This window comes from Amblyraja radiata, chromosome 11 (assembly GCF_010909765.2).
Source record: "Amblyraja radiata isolate CabotCenter1 chromosome 11, sAmbRad1.1.pri, whole genome shotgun sequence".
NCBI lineage: Eukaryota > Metazoa > Chordata > Chondrichthyes > Rajiformes > Rajidae > Amblyraja > Amblyraja radiata.
In genome coordinates this window covers 36,936,800-36,954,225 of record NC_045966.1, presented here as the reverse complement: position 1 = coordinate 36,954,225, position 17,426 = coordinate 36,936,800, and the positions used below count along the sequence as shown (strand labels likewise).

Here is a 17,426-nt window from a genome sequence, read left to right as displayed (position 1 = left end):
TACATATTGTTGCTCTATTAAATATATGACGAATGCATACTGTAGCTGTGGTAATGCTGTAACTTGTTAGGGCAAATGTATATGATGGAAGTTATTGCAGAAACAGAATACAGTATCAAGATTAAATAGGGTAAAAATAAATATCAAGACCAGTTGAGTTTATTGTCAAATGAAAATGAAAGAGGCAGCACAATGTCTCAGCTGGGGAAATTATTGCCTCATATCGCCAGAGGTCCATCTTCAATCCTGATCTCTAGTCTGTCTTTGGAGTTTGCATATGCTCCCAGTGACCACATGAGTTTTCTCCGGGTGCTCTGCTCCCTCCCACATTCAAAAGACATTAATATTAGCGGGTTAATTGACTGCTGTAAATTGCCCCTGGTGTGTAAGGGAGTGGATGAGAAAGTGGGATAATAACTAGTGTGAACGGGTGATCGCTCGTTGGTCGGTGTGCACTTGGTGGGCCTGGGGTCTGTTTCCATGCTGTATGAATTTAAAGACACTAAAATCTTGCTTTCAGCAGCATCGAGTATTATCTAATAACTGTGTTATAATAATTTATGTGTTATTCCGTTAATTGACCTGTTAAGCAGCCGCAAGTTAGAATGACATTGTTTCTCCATCCCTCTTCCACTCCGCCGCCCCCCCCCCGCGAGCTGCCACCCCGCTCCCCTCCCCCTCTCTCCCCCCTCTCTCTCTCTCCCCTCCTCCTCTCCCCCTCCTGTCCTCTATCTCCCCCTCCTCTCTCTCTCCTCCTGTCCTCTCCCCCTCCTGTCCTCTCCCCCCCTCCTGTCCTCTCCCCCCCTCCTGTCCTCTCCCCCCCCACCTGTCCTCTCCCCCCCCCTCCTGTCCTCTCCCCCCCTCCTGTCCTCTCCCCCCCCTCCTGTCCTCTCCCCCCCCTCCTGTCCTCTCCCCCCCCTCCTGTCCTCTCCCCCCCCCCCTCTCTCCCCCCCCCTCTCTCCCCCCCCCTCTCTCCCCCCCCCTCTCTCCCCCCCCCCTCTCTCCCCCCCCCTCTCTCCCCCCCCTCTCTCCCCCCCCTCTCTCCCCCCCCCCTCTCTCCCCCCCCCTCTCTCCCCCCCCCCTCTCTCCCCCCCCCTCTCTCCCCCCCCCTCTCTCCCCCCCCTCTCTTCCCCCCCCCCTCTCTCCCCCCCCCTCTCTCCTCCCCCCTCCTCTCTCTCCCCCCCCTCCTCTCTCTCCCCCCCTCCTCTCTCTCCCCCCCCCTCCTCTCTCTCCCCCCCCCTCCTCTCTCTCTTCCCCCCCCACCCTCTCTCTCTTCCCCCCACCCTCTCTCTTCCCCCTCCTGTGAGTTGGGGGCTATGCGTGAGTGGATAGAGCAGGGGATGGGGTAAAAGGAGCGAAATATCAAGGAGGGATGGTTAGTGTGTGTGACACCGCAGGTCGCTCCCCCCCCCCCCCCCCCCCCCCCCCCCCCAACGTGTCCCACTTGGTCTAGTGACAATTAAATACTCTTGACTAATATTGGTGATTTCTGTGTTCATATTTTCTTTTGTATGGTCAGGTCGAATGATGCGCTGTGTCCGCTGTCCTGTTGCTTATCACGCCAGTGATAATTGTCTGGCAGCTGGATGTGTAGTCCTGGCTTCAAACAGTATCATCTGTACCAACCACTTTGCTGCAAGGAGGGGCTGCAGGCATCATGGGCATGTCAATGTCAGCTGGTGCTTTGTATGCTCGGAAGGTAAGATCAAACTGGAAGTAAATGTTTTGTAATTCTGGGCCTCGCTTTTCTACCTGTGTTGCGTTCACTTTTCCAGTTCCTTTTCTAATATTTTACAAACATGAATTAGGAGCAAGAGTACATGATTTAATAAAGGTCACAGATGATTTCATTGTAGCTTCTAAAGCTTTTGCAAGAGGAAATATCCTCCACGTTCAACCTGTCAAGACCCTCAGGATTTTATTTGTTGTCTATGTAAATACTTCCATTAAAATTACAGAAGAATCGTGTGCATTATGAATGTCAGTGCAACAAGCATTTTACATTAAAATTGCTAAAAACAATTGCAATCCCCACCAATAATATGTTTAAAATAAGCAGAATAATAAATAATTTCAGTATTTCCTGTATTAGTATCTTAAATCAGCCTTTTTATTTTTTACAGTAACAGCTGCGTTTATTCTTTATTTCACTTCCCATTTTTTCCTTCATGGTAAAGTATGTCTGTTGTTTAAACATGGAGTGACAATCTGAATCTAAGGGGATGTAGAAGTTCTGATTTTATGTGCTCCTGTAATTAATTGGTACAGCACCATCCAACTGCAGTATCCTAGCCATTATACTAAAAATCTAATCACATTAGATCGTGATGGTTCAGCAACTTGATGCTGAAGATTTGTCCCTGAGGCGTGAGGAACTTAAATCATGTGTGCTGTGGGTTTTGAAATGTCACTAAATAACAGAAATCCTTGCCTTAATTCTCCTTGAATAATCAAATTGTTCAATTGGACTAAAAAAGGGTGACTCTGATATATTTATTTATAAGGGTATGAAATGAACTCAAAGGGAAGAACAGACATCTTCTACCGGTGGATAAACACTCGGAAGAAAGACTGGAATCCACTCTAGGCTAGCTTATCGGTACCTGAAAGGTCCTGAATATGGATGTCTGGTTTGCTTGAGGTATCTGCCTGCATGCAACAGGTCCTAGGCAACTTTCCGGCATGCACTGTAAAGTAGTACTGGTAGTTCTTCTACAATACGATAGTGGTGTTCCTGAGAAACCTCACATAGAAAATCGTGTTATAAAGATAAATGTGTCAATGGCGGAAAGGGGGTTAGGTTGTAGGGTGTTTCAAGACTCTCATCAGAGATGTTATTTTTCCTGCAGGATATTCAAAGAAAAGGTATTTTCAATGGGCTTATTTTTGTATCTACAATCTGAAAATACTGGTGGTTGTATGTTAAATTGTTTAATAGAGTATATTATAAACGGGTCAATTGAAATGATTCCGTCATTTTCAATGACGAGCCGCAATGAAACTGACAGGCTTTGTACAGAAGAGACAATTATGTCTGATTACTGCAGGAGGTTACATGGAAATAGTTTTTTTTGTTCTCCATACTATTTAAATCCAAGATTGCTATTTTCCGCTTGTCAATTTCCAAAGTAACTTTCAAATGGTTCTATCGTTCCTGATCGAAATTGGTTACAACCAATTCAGCCAGTGTAATGCAAATATAATTTCTTAATTCATAATGCATTACAGAAGACTCATTTTATGGACCAGCACGTTACAGATGAACTGCGTGTATGGATTATTAATGCCAGCTAAGTAATAGGAAGTTACTACTTCCAACACAACTAGGAAAGAGAATGCAGGAATCGCCTGTGGTCATTCCATTCATACACAGAGAATGCAGGAATCGCCTGTGGTCATTCCCTTCAAAAACAAGGATTCACTTTTGGATACTGATAGGGGGGGTGACTCTTTCAAGAAAGTAACAGCAGTCGGGTCTGTGGCACCAGGCCTGGCTCTGAGGCACAGCGAGGTGGGGTGAAGTCAGACTGGACTATAGAGATTCGTTACTTAGTGGGACGGACAGGAGACTTTGCGGCAGCAAACGGGACTCCAGAATGATGTGTTGTCTCCCTGGTGCCAGGGTCCATGATGTCTTGGAGTGGCTGCAAAACATTCTCAAGGTGTACGGTGAGCTGACTCAGAGTCTTTGTGCATATTAGCATAAATTACATAGGTAGGAAAAGGGAAGAGGCCGTGCAGAGTGAACATAGTGAGTTAGGCAAAAGATTAAAAAGGACTTGAAGGCTAGTGAAACTAGGAATAGGGCGATAGAACAGACAAATGAGTAGTTGAGTAGTTAATGTAGGGGTCAGGGATTCAGATTTTCGGACCATTGGCCTCTATTCTGGGGCAGTGTTGACCTGTACAAGACAGAAGTGAATCTTTGGAATTCTCTATCCATGCTGACTGGAAGCTCGGTCACTGAATTCAAAACAGATTGATTGACCTCAAATATTAAGAGAGATGGAGTAGGAACAGGAAAGAGGTGTTGAGATAAAGATTGCTATTATATTATTGAATGACAGATCAGGTTCGAAGGGGCTAATGACCAACTTCTTTTGTTTATGCTTTTTCTTTCAGGGTTGATGGAATCAATATTGCATTGCAATTGTACTTACATTCTTTGTTCCACATGAGCTTTCCCATAGAGTCTTACAGCTTGGAAACAGGCCCTTTGGCCCAACTTGCCCACACCCGCCAATGTGTCCCATCTACAGTAGTCCCACCTGCCTGCATTTGGCCCATATTCCTCTAAACCTGTCCTATCCATGTACCTGTCTAAATGTTTCTTAAACATTGCGATAGTATCTGCCTCAACTACCTCCTCCAGCAACTCTCTACACCTACCATTCTTGCATGAAAAAGTTACCCCTCAGGTTCCTATTAAATCTTTCCCCCCTCACCTTAAACCTATGTCCTCTGGTTCTCAATTTCCCTACTCTGGGCAAGAGGCTGCATCTACCCGATCTATTCTCCCTCCTTAGATGATCGTATGGTTCCTTTTTTCTATGTTTTTTTTTTTGCCTTGCCCTACAACACTTCCATGTTCGACACCTCGCTCTCTTTTTGTTAGTAAACCACTGAGTAAATGTTCTTTTACAATTTGCAATTAAATTTGTTAGAACCATTTTTTTGGTGTGGAATCGTCCATTGATGTCCTTTTATTTGATCTGTTTACTAGACCTTGGCATTGGAATTTTCTACTGCTTCATTTCTAAGACTAAACTGCAGCTTGGGGTATTTAATTAAGCCATATTAGGCCCGGGTTCAATCCTGACCATGGGTGCTGTCTGCAGAATTTGTACGTTCTCCCTGTGACCATGTGGATTTTCTCTGGGTGGAGCGGTTTCCTCCCACATTCTAAAGATGTGCACGTTTGTAGGTTTATTGGCTTCTGTAAATTGCCCCCAGTGTGTATAGGGCATAGAACCAGTCTACGGGTGATCAATAGTCGCCGTGGACTCAGTGGGCCAAAGGGCCTGTTTCCACGCTGTATCTCTAAACTAAACTAAACTAAATATATATTTTGATACATTTACATCCTTTCATTTAGACAGCATTGCTGGAATCAAACCTAATTTGGCTGTCTGGAGTTTTCAGTTGAAGTTATTTCTGTAAGGAACAGGTTATCTTGTTTATCAGTATATGTTGTTTCTTCTTATTCTACTTGGACACGTATATTGTAAATACATTGGTTTGTTTATCAGGTGGCAGCTTGCTTTGCTGTGAGTCATGTCCTGCTGCATTTCACCGCGAGTGCCTGAACATTGAGATGCCAAAAGGGAAATGGTATTGTAATGATTGTAAGGCTGGCAAAAAGCCGCACTATAAGGACATCATCTGGGTAAAACTTGGTCGTTACAGGTTAGTCTTGAAAAAATCTTTATCAATATGGTTTGCAATATAACAAGCAGAAAAACAAAAGCCTCCATACAGCAGTATCGTTTTAGCTAAAACAAAACATATGAGCCACATAAACCTAATATTAGGGGAATGCTATAGTAGATGCCATTTGAATATACAACAGTATTGAATATAATATCTGTGTTAAAACAACATTGAACTAATACCTATAATGTAATATTTTTGGAACATGTGAATGTTTCTTTACATATACAGTTTTTGGATCATGGACCACAAACCTTGCATCATTTAGTTCCAGTGCATTTTATACCTTCTCTTACAGGTGGTGGCCTGCTGAAGTTTGTCATCCAAAAAATGTACCTACAAATATCCAAAAGATGAAACATGAAATTGGCGAGTTTCCTGTCCGCTTCTTTGGCTCCAATGATTACTTCTGGACCTACCAGGCACGAGTGTTCTCGTATATGGAAGGGGACAAAGGGAGTAAAGACAAAAAATGCAAAGGTCTCAACACTGTCTTTAAAAAAGGTAATGTGTAAATTGCAGGAACATTTGAGAATTTGTATGTCAATTCAATTGTATTAGCATTTAGATTTTTAGAACTTCCCCATTCAGCATTAGGCATTGGGGTAAGTTCTTTGTTGTTTGTTGTAAGTTATCATTAATACATGGGTTTTCATTGTCAATAAAATTGGATTCTGAATCTATTTAGCAAAATAAATGTTTTTTGGAGCTTGCAACCTGACCGGAGATTAATGTACGATTACTGTAAATGGGTATTTGGTGGTGTAGTTTTAAAGCTTCCCATTTATGCCAAAGGTAGTTGGTACTACCATTTGCTGTCATTCTCTCCTTCATCATTATCTTATGGCATTGCTCATGTTTCTCATGTCTATTCAGGAAACATTTATGGACATTGGAATCTGAATTTCATGTAATAAATATAATCTTAAAATATGACAAGAAAATTCAGTAGTATTTTCTACGGCTTTTATTGTTAATAATTTAAGAGTACAATTATTATACTTGACAATTGTTTTCTTGAAGTAAACAAATATTTTAAGCTCAACTTTCCAAAATGTGATTAAGCAACCATATTAACATTAATTCTGCAAATTAATTGCTGGCTGCAAGTCTGGGGCCGCCACCGTCAGTCCAGGGCTGCCAGCCAACCCGGCGGGACAGGCAGAGCCAAGCTGGATCCTGGGGCCGCCACCGTCAGTCCAGGGCTGCCAGCCAACCCGGCGGGACAGGCAGACCCAAGCTGGATCCTGGGGCCGCCACCGTCAGTCCAGGGCTGCCAGCCAACCCGGCGGGACAGGCAGACCCAAGCTGGATCCTGGGGCCGCCACCGTCAGTCCAGGGCTGCCAGCCAACCCGGCGGGACAGGCAGACCCAAGCTGGATCCTGGGGCCGCCACCGCCAGTCCAGGGTTGCCAGCCAACCCGGCGGGACAGGCGGAGCAGAGCCGGAGCCAGGTAGCGGGAGAGCGGGGTGTAACAGCGCGAGAGAGAGGGGGCAGATGCGAATGGGAGACCGGGGGGGGGGGGGGGGGGGCTGGTAGCGGGAGAGCGGGGTGTAACAGCGAGAGAGAGGGGGGCAGATGCGAGTGGGAGATGGTGGGACGGGGACGGTCCAATGGCGGTTCTGCAATGCTTGCGGCGCCGGGGACCCGGGTTCGATCCTGGCTCCGGATGAGGCGTGGGTCTGTGTGCCCGCTCTCCCCTATCTCCACTCGCATCTGCCCATCTCTCTCCCTGTTACACCCCGCTACCTGGCACCACCGTTCCTCAGCTTAAATATATTTTCATGAATAAAGATAAGAATTTATACACAGTTTGTACAGTCAGCGCTTCGTTCCCTTTTTCTTTATAGCAAGTGACCTTTGACAAATTCCATGATTCCTTGTGTTTTTCGGAATACCAAACTCGCTTATTCTTTTTCAGCTTTGTTTGCTACTTTACTTCTATGAAAGGGCTGATCCATCCAGATGGCCTTTATTGTGAAATAGAAAAGAAAAGTAGCACCACCCAAATTTTTGCTAGACCCTCACCCATCCATCCCTCCTCGATACTCCACCTCCTTCCTCCTGTTAATTAAGGAAGTATATAAGTTAACTGAAGATGATAGTATATTGTTATGATCTTTACAAATATTGTAACTGTCAATATGTCTGAGATTTCACACTGGCTTCTCAATAGCACTACAAGAAGCAGCGGAAAGATTTGAGGAGCTGAAAGCCCAAAGAGAGATGAGGCAGGCTCAAGAGGACAGGCGGAATGAGAAAAAACCACCACCGTACAAACATATCAAGGTATTAATTTTTAGCTATTCTGAGAATATATGCAATGCACTACATTACATCAAGCATATTCAGAATGATAAAAGCTATACAACTTGTACATACTTTGTTGTTATAGACTATAAAATTTTGCAGTACATTTATCAGAAAAATTATGTTAGCTGACATATCCATACCCCATATTTAATATGGGATGATTTTGGAGTCTGTGGCAAGTGTCAAGCTTGTTGCCACACTTTCTAAACCATTTTAGTTCCAGGTCTCATTTAAAAAATATAAGTCTTGACCTTCACCTGAACTTGGTGTCAAATTTAGCGGAACTGGCAGAGAATCAACCCATAGATATGGTCGCTGAGATTTAATCTGCTATTGGAACATTTAGTCTAGAGTACATGGGTAGCCAAAAGCAGACAGATATAGAGTTTGAAAAGGAAACTTTAAAATATTTAAAGTAATAGATCTTCATTATCTTGCCTGCAACATGTGTGTGCCTTGCAGCATTTTTTGCTGAGTTGCTACAGAGGCTGCATAGTATTGTCCACAGGATTTTAATACTTATGACTTTTCCACGTGTCTCAAATAAGAGTCCTGGTTGCTACCTGAAATGAACCTTTTGAAATGGCATGGGCTGTATGTATCATTATCTGGTATTTGCCAGGTTAGTGATATTTTAACCTTGCACAACCTATTTTTATTGGTCCCACTGTTATAATTGAGGTTATAAAATGTAGATTGTTGTCCTCAATTCAATATGTCATAGCACATTGGATTCCATTCACTGCATTCAAACATTTTTTTAATAGTTGTGCAATTAGATTCTTAAGATTACATTGATATTCAACTGGCTTTACTTTTGGTCCTTTAAAATTTTAATCAGACTATTGGACCTCTTAACTCATAGAACAAGTGAAGTTCATTATAGAAGATCCTCATTTATATGTTCTACACATGTATAATGTGCCTAGCAGAGGACATAACTAGGAGCATCTCTCAGAAAATGTAATCCATTAGTTTGCTCAATGTGATCAAAGCCTTGATGTTGAGGATGTTGCCCTGGGCGTGAAACTGATATTTTGGTTGGTTTGGAGCATTTGAGCATTGACACTTGGCGTTTAATTCTTTCAATTCCATTTGTGTACTCTTAAATATCTCTTTTACTTTCAATGATTACATGATATTTCCTTGCAGGTGCTTAATTGTAACTGCAAGTATTATTCATCCTGCTCATGATACCACAGCCTTAAAACTTAGCCTTAGCTCTGCAAATGGTGCATAGATTCCACCTGATGGAACATTTTTTTCGTTTAAATCTTGTCTTGGTGATTGAAGATATAGTACTCAGACATGGCACAAAATTTGTGGTGTACTGGGCAGCTGCAATCTCAGTCCTACATGCTTCTGAGGCCTGCATCACCTGCATCATTCATTTCAAGGCACTCGCAACTAGACAGATGCCAGTAATACTCTCTATAACATCCTTTAAATTCACTAGGATAACAGAACCAATGCCATTGTTTTTTCCCAGGTCAATGTCCCCAGAACTGAATTCACAATGACACTCATTAAACTGTGTTAGGCAGGCCATGTCGCTTGCGTGCTTGCAACCATATCCCTCAAATTGACGCATTATTCCAAGCTGTGTTGCAGGCAGCCAGAAGAAAACATTGTAGGATGTGTTCAAACATCTTGAGATAAAATGCAACATCCACGCTTATACGGTCTGGCTAACAAGGGTTCAAAACGGAAAAGTAAAATTTGGAATGGTATTGATAACCTGAATTCTGTGTGTTGGAAACATAAAGAAGCCCTGAGTAAGCAGTCAAAAGTGTAACGTCCCATGGAAAAGTTCTCGCATTGGCTTCATCAGCCTTGTCAGAAAACACAAAACCAGAGTGGAAGCAATTCACCCTCAATTTTGAGGGACTTTGAACATTTAGTTGACCATTATTTACCTTTGTTTTCACCAGTTGCCTTTTTGAAGGTAGACTTTAAAGAAGCACACCATCCTGGCCACACACTCATCTCTCTGTTGCCATCAGATAGAAGGTACAAGAGCCTGAAATCTGTACATCCGGAGCAGCTTCTTCCCCACAGCCATCAGGCTACTAAATATGACATCAAACAAACTCTGAACTATAACAGCCTATTGCACTTTATCTGTTTATTTATGTGTGTATATATATGGTCTATGGTATATAGACACACTAATCTGTTCTGTATTATGCCTACAATATTCTGTTGTGCTGCAGCAAACAAGAATTTCATTGTCCTATCTGGAACACATGACAATAAACTCTCTTGACTTGACTTGACTAAAATGTGAGAAGTTTTACAATTTCTAAAGATGATGAGAAATAAATGCAGCATATGATTATTATGTAATAACCCTTTCATGACTTCCTTTATGCTCAGGGCAGTTGTAGAAAAGCTTGTGAATAAAGGTTGGTAATGTGCAGTGTGAGCCAGGACCTGGAGGAGTGTTGTGAATTGGTAACTGGGGTATCAAGGGCAGAGGTGCGGGGTTGAGTGCAGGAAACAGTGGGTGATCCATGTATGGGAACCAAAAGGAATGCAGATAAATTATGTTTTGGGGATCTGTTCAAATCAGTCCACAGTACTTGGCAAAAGAGGCAACCTTTGAGTCCTGCTACTATAGAGGTGGCAGTCCCATTAAAACCTGCATGTTCTCAAATTGCCAAAGGGCAATTTTGGAATCACATGAAGTAACTTCTGGTTAAAGCTCAAAATAAACTTTGCACAAAGAATGTTATTCAGTGCTCATCAGATGAGGAAAATGTATTATTTTGTCAAGAAGCTGGAGATATTTCCAGACTGGCACAATTTAGCCATATTAACACTCAGAAACATATCAATTTTAATTCTAGTAAGACTTTAAAAAGCAGTGCTGTGCTGCTGAATTTCTAAACCTCCAATTTGCTACTATTTGACAGATGGCTGAGCTTGAGAATTACCATGACAACCTGTCGTGAAGCTTTTTCATTGTATATTGATGGCCAAAGCACGTCAAAGTCTGGTGTCACTTTGCTTTTGTTAACGCCTGGAGCCTAGGAAAAACACAGACCTCAGGTTCATCTATAAAAGTAATCAGAAATATATACTCAATAAAATGGTTAAAAATCCCAAATATGTGATGGCTGAATTGATAGTAATTGATGAGATTATGATCTAACCAAGTAAAGATATTATGACTGGTGCTCCTTGAAAAGTAAATGTGTTGAGCTTAATTTTTTGAGTGATGGAATAAGTGTATGCATTATTTTTATGTGTTGCCTTGATTTCTTGAAAGGACAAGTATTGCATTTATATTCCAATATTTTACAATTTCAGTAAGAATTGTGAAGAGATATTCAAATAAACCTCAAGGTTTAACCATCTGCTTTTCTGTCAAGGTAAACAAGGCCGTGGGTAAAGCTCAGATCTACACTGCTGATCTCTCCGAGATTCCACGATGTAATTGTAAGACAACTGATGAGAATCCCTGTGGGGTAGATTCTGAATGTCTGAATAGAATGTTAATGTATGAATGCCATCCAGCCGTCTGTCCTGCAGTTGAAAAATGTCAGAACCAGTGCTTCACCAAACGGCAGTATCCTGAAGTGGAAATTTTAAGAACTCCAGGGCGAGGATGGGGTTTACTTGCAAAATATAACATTAAGAAGGTGAGATGTGTTGAGATGTATCATTGCGATCTAAATATTGAAAGTAATTAGAAATCAAACTATAATGTTATAATTGGGGGAGAACTAGCTGTTATAAGACATAAAATGCTTCAGTATTTTATGCCTTGCCTCTTTAAATTGAGAAATAGTCCACGGTAGCACCCGCGTATAGCTATTTTTTTAACTTTGATGATTGAATGGATGTTAAACTATTTTTTTTAAATCTGACAATTTAATTTATTTTTAACATTATGATAATGTATTCATTTTGCCCTTCTGTGAAGAAGAGCATTTAAGATGGACAAAAAAAAGTAATTTTACCTTTACAGTGACAAGGAGTACACAAGGTGCTAAGACATACTGAGCAGTTATTAAAAGTTGAGGAAATGATTGGAGAAATATAGACAACCAAAACCCTTAGAAGAAAAATCTGCACTTGGTCTGATTACCTTCTAGAAAACCATGCAGAAAACTCACCTGCGTAGAAGACTGATTTAAATATTCTTTAACATCTCCTTTTCTTGGACAATTTATTAATATTGGCTGTTTTATATAAAATGCTGTTTTAAGTTTGATGTTATAAAATGAGTATTCATGACCTAGTTTCTGGCATGGCTGACTTTTCCATGGCCCACACCTATAAATTGAAGAGAAGATAATTAAAAATATTTTGGAGTTGAGTCATAAGAAATTACTCTTTATTCAATTAGCACTTTTTGCCTAAAGTATGAACAGAACTTTACATCCTTTGTGGTGACTCGTTGCAAAAGAGTATTTAATTCCATTATGAGAATAGTGCAAATTGGTTCTTATAATTTTTCTTAAGCATTAAAGTTCTATATATTGTATAAATTTAAAAAGTTACAGTTTTTCATCAGGTAAATTGCAGGTATCATTGTAATCAAGTGAAACAAATTACCATGGCCTCAAACTCAGTCCACTTTCACAAATTAGTGGTCCTTAGTAGTATAATTTACTTTGTAAGATTGAAGTATGTGTTAAATAATTTACAATGGTGTCACTTAGATATAAGTCAGTGGAAAGCATAACAATGAATGCAATTGTAGCAGGTAACCAAAGAACAAACGAAAGGAGGAATTTAAAACAATTAAAATTAATGAATTATTGGAGCTAAAGGTCGAAAAATCCCTGACACCATGATGTAGAATTCAGAAAAGGGGTGACTGCTAAGACTATGGATGCGATAGTTGTGGTCTTCCAATATTCTCTACATTTTGGGAAGAGGATTGAAAAAGGGCAAATATAACTGCTATTCAAGAAAGAATTAAAAGATAAAATGGGGAACATTTTGACCAATAAGCTTAACATTAGTTGCATCTTTTTGGAGAGATGTCAACATTACCTAATTTTGATATGCCAGAATGCATCATTAAGAAAGTAGTAACAGAGCCCTTCAGAAAGCAGATCAAAATTAGTTATCATATGTCATAATAAGAGCAAATGTGAGGTTAAATGCACTTGGTAGAAAGGTTAGAAAAAGTATTTAGTGTGAGATACAAGTGTTCAAGGGAACTGGATGTGTTCATGCAAGAAACAAGGTTGGCATGTAGATAACAAGTAATTAATGCAAAAGGAATGTTGGATTTAATTGCAAGAGAGATGGTAAAGAAGACTAAAAAACAATTTGGCCAACCATACAGTGTACAAACTTCACACGTGTTAGTCAACTTATTTAAGAAAGAACATAGTTGTCTTTAAAGGTGGTACACCAAATGACTTGATTGTTCAGGGATAAAGCAGGTGTGTAAATTAGGCTTTTAATTATTGGGGTTTAGAAGAATGAAGGGAAAACACAAAATGCTCGAGAAACTCAGCAGGTCATGTGGTATCTGTGGAATAAATGGATTGGAGACTGATTGTAGAAGGGAGAGAATGCAGGAAAATAGAGGTGTGGCAGAACAAAACCTGGAAACGATAGGTGGATACAGGTGATGATGGGCAATAAGTGACAAAGGCTAGAGATGAAAGAAGATAAAAAACAGTGTCAGAATGAAATGTAAAGCCGGAAGGAGGGGTATAGGTGGAAGAAAACAGGAGGAGGGGAAAGAAGCTTTGGAAAAATGGGTACGCACGGAAGTGGGGGGTGGCACAGGAAAGACAAAGGGTATGGAGGTTGTTACTTGAAATTGGAGATTCCGGATTCATTGCATTGGGTTGTAAGCTAACCAAGTGGATATGAGGTGCTGTTCCACCTATTTACATGTGGCCTCACCATGGCAATGGAGGAGACCAAGGACACAAAAGTATGGGAAAGGGAGTAAAGTGATTAGCAACCGGGAGATCCTGCATGCTTTGATGGACAGAACACAGGGCAAAAATCATCACCTAGTCTGCTTCATCTCACCAATGCAAATAGGCCAAATTGAGAGTACTGAATGCAGCAGACAAGGTTAGAAGAGGTGTATGTGAACCTCTGTCTCATCTGAAAGACTTGCTGTGGTCCCTGAATGGAGGTGAAGGAGGAGGTCTACTTTCCATTCCCATGCCAATCTTTCTGTCCTTGGTCGTCTCCAATTTGTTTTTAACCCTAACACTACTTTGAGATGTAGATTGTGAAAGGCAGAAAATTTCAAAGCAGTGATTTTGATTATATCCTTAAACTGTGCATTGTATACTTCAGTTTTTTTTAAATCCCTCAATGACAACAAAATTTTTGACAAATGCAAAATCAATATCTCCCCCCTCCCTCCAGCCTCAGTTCTGAGAAAGGACCAGATCCAAATTGTTAATTATGTTCTCTTTCCACATAAGGCACTTGACTGGCTAAGTTCTTCCAACATTTCTAGTTTTGTTTTTAATTTTTGATAGCTATGATGTTTATATTTACTCTTGAATCTAATTCTTATACAGGGAGATTTTGTGAATGAGTATGTGGGTGAGATAATAGATGAGGAGGAATGTTATGCTCGAATCAAATATGCACAGGAACATGACATCATCAACTTCTACATGCTTACTCTTGATAAGGTAATAACTTTAAAAGTTCAAAATTCTGAATTTAACAATAATTTGTATGTCAAACACGCATAGTCAAACATTGATCAGAAAGTAAAATCTGTAAATATGTCAAAAATCTATAATTATGAGAAGTGAAAATAGGTAGTATTTGGATTGATGTTTGCAGTCAAGGAATGGATTGGAATACTTTGTCACATGTGACAAGCCACAGTGAAATTATTTGCTTGTATACCTAAGGTATGTAAATAGTCGCCGCAGAAATGGCACTGACAAAGTTAAAAAGTACCCCCGCCAGCTCCTCCTTTATTCCCCCCTTATCCCCTTCCCCCTCCCCTCGGTGGTCCCACAAAGCCGGCTCCTCCATTGTTCATAGTTCTTCCCCCTCCCTCACGAAGGTCCCCCCCACGCCGGGTCCTCCATTGTTCATCCCCCCTCCCCCTCCCTTACGGTAGTCTCCCCATTCAGGAATTAATCAAATGCAAATGGCTGGGATCAAAATTACTTAGTTTTTTTGGGCAATTAAGATTTCTTAAAATTAGGGGGTACCGTAGCATTGAAGTGTCAGGTACTGACCATCTTCAACAAGATACAGTAAACCGCCTTTATATTTAATAGCATCACCGCTGCTGTGCCGTCATCAACTTTGTAGACCATTGATCAGATCTTAATATGACCAGAAATACTGTCAAGTCAGAAGCTGGACAGTCCATGACAATATATTTGTCTCTTGACTATTCAGAAACTGTCCCTCTTCCATAAGGCATAAATCAGTAATTTGATGGGGTTTCTCTACTTGCCAAAATGTTTGGGTAAAAAAAAAGCTGGATATCCATGAATGGCGTAAGTCAAATTTGAAGTCAATGAAATGGGTATGCTACAGGTGCCGATTTGACAATACAACTGAGAACAAGACTTATATGAAAAGATCAGGCATGAATATGAAAAGGAAAAGAATAAGTAGATTGTTATTTAGCAGGAGAAAATCCCACAGTTTTTCATGCACATGAACAGTAGTAAGTAATTGATGGAATGGGTACAATTGTGGACCAAAAAGGAGTATGTTCAAGGACGGGCGTGACAAGAGCACTAATGAAGTACGTGGCAATTTGTTCTTTAAAATGCTAGGTAAAGGTGATCTTAAATTCTTTGTGATAGGTGATGTAGTTGATATCCATCATGTGCTCAACATAGATCAATTGGTATTATTAAAAAGCTAACAATACTTAAATGGAGAGCATGCAGAAAAATGCATGACTTGTTACAAGTGTTCAAGATCACTGGAAGTCTGAACTGTATATAAAGAAAAAATGTTCCTGTTACCAGAGGGTCAAGAACTAAGGCATAAATTTAAGGTGAATGGCAGAGGAACCAACGAAAACAAGTATAATCTATTTTATGCAGCATGTAATTGTAATCTGCATTGTATTGTGTGAAAGGACAAATGAAATTTAAAAATAAATTAAATTTAAATTTCTTTATTTATATAGCACATTTTTAGTCAACTTGCATTGACCCCAAAGTGCTTCACATAATTACATCCACACACACAGGCAAAGGTGGGTGAAGTGTCTTGCCCAAGGACACACACACTGATTTAATGTAGGTCCCTTGCAGTCAGAAACAGGCAAATTGATCATGGAGAACAAGGACATGGCAGACCAGTTGAATAACTACTTTGGTTCTGTCTTCACTAAGGAAGACATAAATAATCTGCCGGAAATAGCAAGGGACCGGGGTTAAATGAGATGGAGGAACTGAGTGAAATCCAGGTTAGCTGGGAAGTGGTGTTAGGTAAATTGAATGGATTAAAGGCCGATAAATCCCCAGAGCCAGATAAGTTGCATCCCAGAGTACTTAAGGAAGTAGCCGCAGAAATAGTGGATGCATTAGTGATAATTTTTCAAAACTCTTTAGATTCTGGAGTAGTTCCGGAGGACTGGAGGGTAGCTAATGTAACCCCACTTTTTAAAAAGGGAGGGAGAGAGAAAACGGGGAATTACAGACCAGTTAGCCTAACATCGGTGGTGGGGAAAATTCTGGAATCAGTTATTAAAGATGGGATAGCAGCACATTTGGAAAGTGGTGAATTCATTGGACAAAGTCAGCATGGATTTATGAAAGGTAAATCATGTCTGACAAATCTTATATAATTTTTCGAGGATGTAACTAGTAGAGTGGATAAGGGAGAACCAGTGGATGTGTTATATCTGGACTTTCAGAAGGCTTTCGACAAGGTCCCACATAAGAGATTAGTATACAAACTTAAAGCACACGGTATTGGGGGTTCAGTATTGATGTGGATAGAGAACTGTCTGGCAGACAGGAAGCAAAGAGTAGGAGTAAACGGGTCCTTTTCAGAATGGCAGGCAGTGACTAGTGGGGTACCGCAAGGCTCAGTGCTGGGACCCCAGCTATTTACAATATATATTAATGATCTGGATGAGGGAATTGAATGCAACATCTCCAAGTTTGCGGATGACACGAAGCTGGGGGGCAGTGTTAGCTGTGAGGAGGATGCTAGGAGGCTGCAAGTTGACTTGGATAGGTTGGGTGAGTGGGCAAATGCATGGCAGATGCAGTATAATGTGGATAAATGTGATCCACTTTCGTGGCAAAAACAGGAAAGTAGACTATTATCTGATTGGTGGCCGATTAGGAAAAGGGGAGATGCAACGAGACCTGGGTGTCATGGTACACCAGTCATTGAAAGTAAGAATGCAGGTGCAGCAGGCAATGAAGAAAGCAAATGGTATGTTAGCATTCATAGCAAAAGGATTTGAGTATAATAGCAGGGAGGTTCTACTGCAGTTGTACAGGGTCTTGGTGAGACCACACCTGGAGTATTGCTTACAGTTTTGGTCTCCTAATCTGAGGAAAGACATTCTTGCCATAGAGGGAGTACAGAGAAGGTTCACCAGACTGATTCCTGGGATGGCAGGACTTTCATATGAAGAAAGACTGGATAGACTCGGCTTGTACACGCTAGAATTTAGAAGATTGAGGGGGGATCTTATAGAAACTTACAAAATTCTTAAGCGGTTGGACAGGCTAGATGCAGG

The 17,426-nt window shown here is 40.8% G+C and overlaps 1 protein-coding gene across 1 annotated transcript in view; it reads left to right on the top strand.

Moving 5' to 3' along the window:
• The window catches only part of LOC116978386 (histone-lysine N-methyltransferase NSD2-like), a 115,334-nt gene that overhangs the window by 85,938 nt on the left and 11,970 nt on the right, over window positions 1-17,426 (top strand). The window contains exons 16-21 of the mRNA XM_033029504.1: window positions 1,520-1,699; window positions 5,250-5,406; window positions 5,729-5,934; window positions 7,608-7,720; window positions 11,119-11,388; window positions 14,260-14,376. Coding sequence (XP_032885395.1) covers window positions 1,520-1,699; window positions 5,250-5,406; window positions 5,729-5,934; window positions 7,608-7,720; window positions 11,119-11,388; window positions 14,260-14,376 — 1,043 coding nt within the window. The remainder of the gene's footprint in view (window positions 1-1,519; window positions 1,700-5,249; window positions 5,407-5,728; window positions 5,935-7,607; window positions 7,721-11,118; window positions 11,389-14,259; window positions 14,377-17,426) is intronic.